Source organism: Oncorhynchus clarkii, chromosome 26 (genome assembly GCF_045791955.1).
Source record: "Oncorhynchus clarkii lewisi isolate Uvic-CL-2024 chromosome 26, UVic_Ocla_1.0, whole genome shotgun sequence".
In the NCBI taxonomy this organism is placed as follows: Eukaryota; Metazoa; Chordata; class Actinopteri; order Salmoniformes; family Salmonidae; genus Oncorhynchus; species Oncorhynchus clarkii.
The window spans coordinates 23754552-23762051 of NC_092172.1; the positions used below are offsets into that span (position 1 = coordinate 23754552).

A 7500-nucleotide genomic window follows, 5' to 3' on the forward strand; every position below is an offset into this window, starting at 1 on the left:
CAGAGAGCCTTCTTCAGTTTACCATATTCTCACTGCTCAATGTACACAAAGGCACATATTGGGCTTCATTACTAGAGAAACACATTACATTATTGATAAGGGTAAAGGAATAGCAGCAGTGCAGAATGCAGTGTAGTTAGAATACAATGTATAAACAGGTTGTATTGAGCCTTTTTATGAGTGTCTCACCAGAGCCTTGGATACTCTGTTATTCAATGTTTCTCAATCACCACTGTGGACCTGGACCCCAGCTGCTCTCCTACTCTATGAAACACCTTATGTTTTATTGTTTCATTCAAACAATTCTGGAATCAAACGCTCACGTTGTGTACCATTATATCCCAGCATAGGCTTTGGGGACTATATAATATACATATTGTTGCCCTCTGACATTTTCTGAGACTTATTGCAATATCCCTCCCTCTCTCTCCCTTCAATAATGAGAGCTGGTATTGTATAGGGCCTCTGAGAGGTTGGGGGGTGGGGCACCCTCGCTCTGTGCTCTCTTTAGCTGAGCGCAGCCCTCCCAGCTCTGCTAATAAATTATTAACCCACTGACAAATACTGTTACGGAGCCTGCCGCAGATCTGTTGCATTTTCTAACAAGATTGCTGTAGACACATGTTACAGGAGGATGGAGTCAGCCCTGTTCACTCTGTCTCTCTCACGCCTCAGCAGCTTGACTGATGGCTGGAGACCGGGGTAAAAGTGCCTGAGAGACTGAATATTTTAGTAGTAAAATAATACCACTTGATTTACTGTGTCATGCAAAAGAAGTGCTTTGTTTCACTCTCGCACTCCATTGAAGACAGGAGCTTGTTGTGCTGGAGGCCTGGGCTTTTTGGATGCATGAATAAAAAATGTGGTGGAATCTCCTAACTCGACCCCTCCCCCCTCCCCCTTCTCAAACCTCTCTCCACCCCCATCTTCCTCACAGCACACCATCACTCTCAGCATGCAAGTTCTGAACTTTGCTCTTAATTTAGATTTTCAATTAACACTCTCAATTTAGAGACCATTTTCTATTTGATATAATTACACGAAACAATTTATTGTCTGAATAAAATTGAGAGCTGGCTCTCTCTAGAGAAAACAGAAGACAACACAGGCCGGTCTGAGAGAGAGTGAGGCTCCTTCCCTCCCAGCGCTACGGCTACCTGTCAGACTGGCCCTGTTGACACAGCTGCTGGGGCCTGGGTGATTAACGTGGCCTGCCATTTTCACCCTAACCACCACCAAAAATACTGATCTATAACTACGTGCCTCTGTGTGTGTGTGTGTGTGTGTGTGTGTGTGTGTGTGTGTGTGTGTGTGTGTGTGTGTGTGTGTGTGTGTGTGTGTGTGTGTGTGTGTGTGTGTGTGTGTGTGTGTGTGTGTGTGTGTGTGTGTGTGTGCGCGCGTGTGTGCGCCTGCCTGTTAGACTTGGATGTCCTAATACGTATATGTGTTTTCAACACTCTTTATTGTAATGCCTTGTGAAATACAGTAATGTGCTGGCTCTGAACTCAGTTAATGAACTGTATTTAACAGTTCACATTGAGAGTACCAGTCTGCTCTGCTGTTCAGCTGTTTTGAGCCCTCTGTGAACCCCATGCCATTAATTTGGCAGAGTCTGGTGAGGTACGGTGGAGTTGGCTGAGGTTTGGGTTAGCTGATTCCATAACCTCGCCTTCCTCTCCTCTGTCTGTCTCTGTGTGTGTGTGTGTGTGTCTGTGTGTGTGTGTCTGTGTGTGTGTGTCTGTGTGTGTGTCTGTCTGTGTTTGTCTGTGTCTGTCTGTCTGTCTGTCTGTTGTCTGTCTGTCTGTCTGTCTGTCTGTCTGTCTGTCTGTCTGTCTGTCTGTCTGTCTGTCTGTCTGTCTGTCTGTCTGTCTGTCTCATGGTCCTCCCAGCAGGCAGCACAAGGACACGATCATACCACAGCCCTTGCCCTAGAATACCCACCCCTCTGTCTCCTTCCTCCAGCCCATAGCCTAGCTAATGGGGGCGGCTAAACCTCCGTCACAGTGACCCTGTGGAAGAAAGGAGAATGGGCCAGATTTCTCACACCCTGAGCTCCCCCCCTGTCTCTCCCTGTCTTCCCCTGCCCATCCCTGCCTTTCCCTGGCATAGAAGATGCTCCAGCAGAGATGATACCTAGACTTGAGGCTCACATGCTGTTTTCACTGTTAAATACCCAGCAGCTTAGATAGAGGCAGATCAGGGGCTTGGGGAAAAGAAAATTACCAATAAATATGGACTGGCTCCTTTTCCCCACTTCAAATCAGTAGGAATTCCATATTATTATCTTATAAATACCAATCACATAATTAGATTTTCTGACACAGTATTCATTTCAGTCATTGTAGGTCACAGCATGAGGGTGGCCTTATTGTAATTGTAAGAAAAGGCAAAATTAGCTGTAAGATTCTATGAGGGGAAATGTTAAGCTACATAAAACGATTTCAACACTGTTTAAATTGGTATTAACATTTGTTTTCTTTGCACCTGATATGTCAAGTGCACTCTTCACTGTAATATTCATGAAAGCGTGTAACAGATTTTTAAATTCTGTCTTCCACTGCCAGGATCTGATTTCCAAGCTGCTTAAGTAGGATTTATTGGCCTGGAGAAATAGTGTAGCACTGAAAAGTGAATCGTTTGCTAATTTGGAGAGTGGAAGTAGAAAGGAAGCAGCTTGGGGTTGGTGTTGTGTTTGGTGGCAGGATCATTCTGTCAACTGTTCAATTCAATCAATTAAGGCTCTTCTGCTAATTAAGAAGAGGACAAGCACATTACTATGACTCGTCATCTCCTTATAATTGTTTATCATAATCAAACAAAAGCGGTTTAAGGCATTATCTGAATTTGGAGCGATAGAGAGTAGTGTTGTCATGTTTACCTTTATCTAGGGTCATTATTGACTGGGGCTTGACTGGGACACTATGTGGGGCTGTGTTAGAGCTTCAATGAGAGCATGTTATGTGGTATAGTAACCCTCTTAGCGGCCTAATCATTGGCTGGGTGGAGGGAGGGAGTGTTGGGCCTGGCCCAGACACAGGCACCGCTCCAGCCTCATCTCCACCATTTACATTAAATGTTATGTGGTATAGTAACCCTCTTCGCTGCCTAATCATTGGCTGGGTGGAGGGAGGGAGTGTTGGGCCTGGCCCAGACACCGCTCCAGCCTCATCTCCACCATTTACATTAAATGTTATGTGGTATAGTAACCCTCTTCGCTGCCTAATCATTGGCTGGGTGGAGGGAGGGAGTGTTGGGCCTGGCCCAGACACAGGCACCGCTCCAGCCTCATCTCCACCATTTACATTAAATGTTATGTGGTATAGTAACCCTCTTTGCTGCCTAATCATTGGCTGGGTGGAGGGAGGGAGTGTTGGGCCTGGCCCAGACACCGCTCCAGCCTCATCTCCACCATTTACATTAAATGTTATGTGGTATAGTAACCCTCTTCGCTGCCTAATCATTGGCTGGGTGGAGGGAGGGAGTGTTGGGCCTGGCCCAGACACAGGCACCGCTCCAGCCTCATCTCCACCATTTACATTAAATGTTATGTGGTATAGTAACCCTCTTCGCTGCCTAATCATTGGCTGGGTGGAGGGAGGGAGTGTTGGGCCTGGCCCAGACACCGCTCCAGCCTCATCTCCACCATTTACATTAAATGTTATGTGGTATAGTAACCCTCTTCGCTGCCTAATCATTGGCTGGGTGGAGGGAGGGAGTGTTGGGCCTGGCCCAGACACAGGCACCGCTCCAGCCTCATCTCCACCATTTACATTAAATGTTATGTGGTATAGTAACCCTCTTCGCTGCCTAATCATTGGCTGGGTGGAGGGAGGGAGTGTTGGGCCTGGCCCAGACACAGGCACTGCTCCAGCCTCATCTCCACCATTTACATTAAATGTTATGTGGTATAGTAACCCTCTTCGCTGCCTAATCATTGGCTGGGTGGAGGGAGGGAGTGTTGGGCCTGGCCCAGACACAGGCACCGCTCCAGCCTCATCTCCACCATTTACATTAAACAAAGGATTAGGAAAAGCCCCATGGCCTGCTCTCACACCTCCTCAGCAGGCCACATGACCATTGATAGGATTTCTCCAACTTTGAGTCAGGTCCAACATTGTTTTTCAGGGCACCAGCAGGTGTAGGTTGATGTGAGGATGGTGAAACATCCAGCATACCTGTCGTAAATACAATTTGACATTAGCTGTTTTGTCGTCCCGGGGTCATAAAACTGTCTGACGTTTAACTATGATGCTTTGAAGTTTTCTGACCGGTTGTCCTTTTCTCTTTCTCTCTTCCACAGCAGAATAATGTCTTCCAAGCAAGCCACCTCTCCGTTTGCCTCCGTCGCCGATGGGGAGGAAGCCATGAGTCAGGACCACCTGTCCTGGGATAAGGAGGAGAGTGCCGAGGCCCACGGGACGCCCCAGCTGCCCCTGCACAGCCTGCTCCACAGCAAGGGCACCATGGACGAACTGCAGCCCCTCAGCAGTGTCCCTCCAGAGAGTGACTGGGACAGCATGGTGTCAGCCCAGCAGCGCATGGTGAGAGACACCACCCTGTAGTCCAGTTGACTAGTAGCCATATTACAACTGCTAATTTAAAAAAGTAATAATGTAAGTAGGAATGAGGAATCATTGATACATCTTGTAATTCCTAGAAAACATACATCCCGAAGAAAGAAGAGTAATATGTCTTAGCCGTTTTTTTGTGGATCTATCTGATACAGGGTCTATAGCTAGCTGCCTTACTGTTGTAATACTCAGTGTCTACTGTAATGACTCAGTGTACCATTCACTATTTACTGTAGGTGACAGGCAAGCCATCAGAAGGTTTCAGAGGGTACCGTATTATTGTCTCTGTACAACAGCGGTCTGTTTTCCAACGTTGTCAGGGGTGAGGTAGACTCCAGACAATGTTCTGAATTTTCCGTTGGTGACCTTCACCATTAATGACTTTCACCACTGTCTAGCCTCTGAGTGTGAGTAAGCCTGACATACACACACACACACACACACACACACACACACACACACACACACACACACACACACACACACACACACACACACACACACACACACACACACACACACACACACACACACACACACACACACACGCGCACACACACACAAAACTGTCTTGTCACTGTGCCCTAACAGAGAGGAATTTCTCCCACAAGGACACGGCCACAACAGAGCCCTCGGACTTAAGACCATACGTTCTGCCAAGCAATGGTCTTTGAAGTCTAAGCTCTCACGAGTGTCTTGAGATCCTCCCCACTCTAAAAGAAGAGGACAACAACGTATTGAGTTGCATTTTAGCGTCACACACAGATTTTATGAAACTATAAATAGGGAGACAATACGACAGTGGAACAAAGTCTCTGAGAGGGTATCTGTTCTAGAGGGCCTGCCCGGGCCCCTCAGCCCCCCAGCCGCCTGACTCCCTCACTGGAGGCTCTCTCTGGACCAGGATGCACTGGGCCCAAGATACAGGCTAAACAGCCACCCATTGTTCTGTGCTTGTAAAAGGGAACTCTTCACATGCCCAGCCCCTGCCTCCTCCTCCCAGCCACGGGTACTGTCTCTAATACTGTGAAGCCGTAGGGATCCTGGGACCCTCAGATAGGCAGCACCAAACCAACTATAATCAGCTACAGGTTATTATTAGGCTGAACAGACCCAGTGACATCAACAGTAAAACGTGTATTACACTACACAGCATCCCAATAAAAATGCAATACCACAGTCTGACAAATTAAGACAGAACGAATGTTGCAACGCTTCTTCTTCAGGCTGCATTCTATTTGTCATCAAAGAAACATCTCCCACAATATATGTTGTTGTGTACATCTGCAGCAGGCCCCAGACAATCTGTGGAGCTGCTTTGATGTGTGCGGAGGAGAGAAGAGCAGAGGCACTTGTGGGCTGTAGCCGGGGAGGCAGGTGGCTGTTTGTGACAGACGGGCCTGCAGTAAAGAGACCCAGAGGGGCTCTGAAGTAGCCTTCCAGGGGCCACCGCTCCACACTGCAGTGGCTGCTGGGAGAGAGTCACTGCCCCCCACTCCTCCTGCCCACCCACGTCCCACCCACAGCCCTGTCCCAGCCCCTTTGTCCCGACTTGTTTTCCAAGGATGCTGGGAGGTCTGGAGACACTGTTCTTGCCATCCAGTATGTAAATGACAGTCAGGAGATTGCTCAGGTGGTCCGCTCTTCTGACAGGCTCTAATTGGATCACAGGGCCGTTAGTGATGAAGGTAATTAGAACAGCATTTGAAAGAATGTTTTGTGCATTGTCTCCTGTTACTCACTGCAATCACTCGACAGCCTCTTGATAGAATGAAAGGATCCGTATGAAAAGTTAATTCTATTCATTTTGGATCTGAGGGAGGAAATGCTTGCATTTAGTTTGCATAATGTCAAATCCTTTTCAGTTTATCATTACTTCAATTATTATTATTTTATCCAGATATGAAAAACAAAAGTTTTTGCTGCCTTTTCAACTTGAGCAATACCAGCCAATATATTACATATGTAATAACAATATGTAAAATCATCTTGTTCTGGTTGATTGTTCTGCGTTGAACATAAAATACAAGGAGAACTGAAGGGTTGTATCAAACCTGAACACTGCCAGTTGATGGAGCTTCTAGTCTGAGTAGAATCTATCAGATGGATTGTGGGGGCAGGCTGTGGTTTCGTACTGAGGAGCGACATGAGGTCAAGGAAGGAGGACTAGAACATGGTGCAATGACAAGTCTGGAGGTTAGTTATAGAAAGACAATCACAAATGTACCTCAAAGCTATTAGTTTTCCCCACCATTGTCACATCACAGTTGGCTGTGGATTGCCATGGCCTTGGCCCTGCATGACAATTACTTTTTACCATTAAATTGTAAACATTGAAGTTGGGAAAGTGAAGTGTCGAGATCCCGTCAGCTCAAGTTGACTTGGTACAGATGGCACATGGGAGAGGGAGTGTGAGAGGGGAGAAGGAGGGATTGACAGAGAGAGAGAGAGGGGGGAGAGAGGCAGACGGCGAGAAGGCTGAAAGTGTTGCCATTGCTGATTACCTGACTCCACTGCTGTGCCATGCGTCTGTGTGGGCTGTGCCCTGAACCTGCGCCAGCTGATTAACCCAGCGCCGCTCCACTCCCCACAAGCACCCTCCACTGACCCTGGCACAGCCACAGCCACCCCTGCATAATCACCCCCATCCTGCCCGCCCTGTGCTGGGTGTAGACCTTGCCGCTCCACCCCGGGCCCTGGTACTGAACCGAACCACTTCTCTGACTCCTCTGCCTGTCTGAGGATATTAAGCTTGGATAAAAGATTTGCAACAGGAATGCCCAGTGTACTGTACATCACTCCATGTTCTTTGGGAATATCAGCAGATCCCACCCACTTCTCAACATTCTACCTTCTTGATGTTCCTTTCTTCTTGGGTTGTTCACTTTCACCGTTATCTGTGTGTCCTTCAGTAGAATGGCTTCCTCCT

General features: G+C 47.5%; 1 protein-coding gene across 16 annotated transcripts in view; it reads left to right on the top strand.

The window, feature by feature from the left end:
- Positions 1–7500, top strand: part of LOC139384325 (transcription factor SOX-6-like) — a 193195-nt gene that overhangs the window by 68806 nt on the left and 116889 nt on the right. For 15 of the 16 annotated variants that reach the window (XM_071129020.1, XM_071129016.1, XM_071129023.1 and 12 more), the window contains one exon: positions 4301–4541. In XM_071129020.1, coding sequence (XP_070985121.1) covers positions 4301–4541 — 241 coding nt within the window. The remainder of the gene's footprint in view (positions 1–4300; positions 4542–7500) is intronic. The other variant, XM_071129015.1, reaches the window with a different exon arrangement.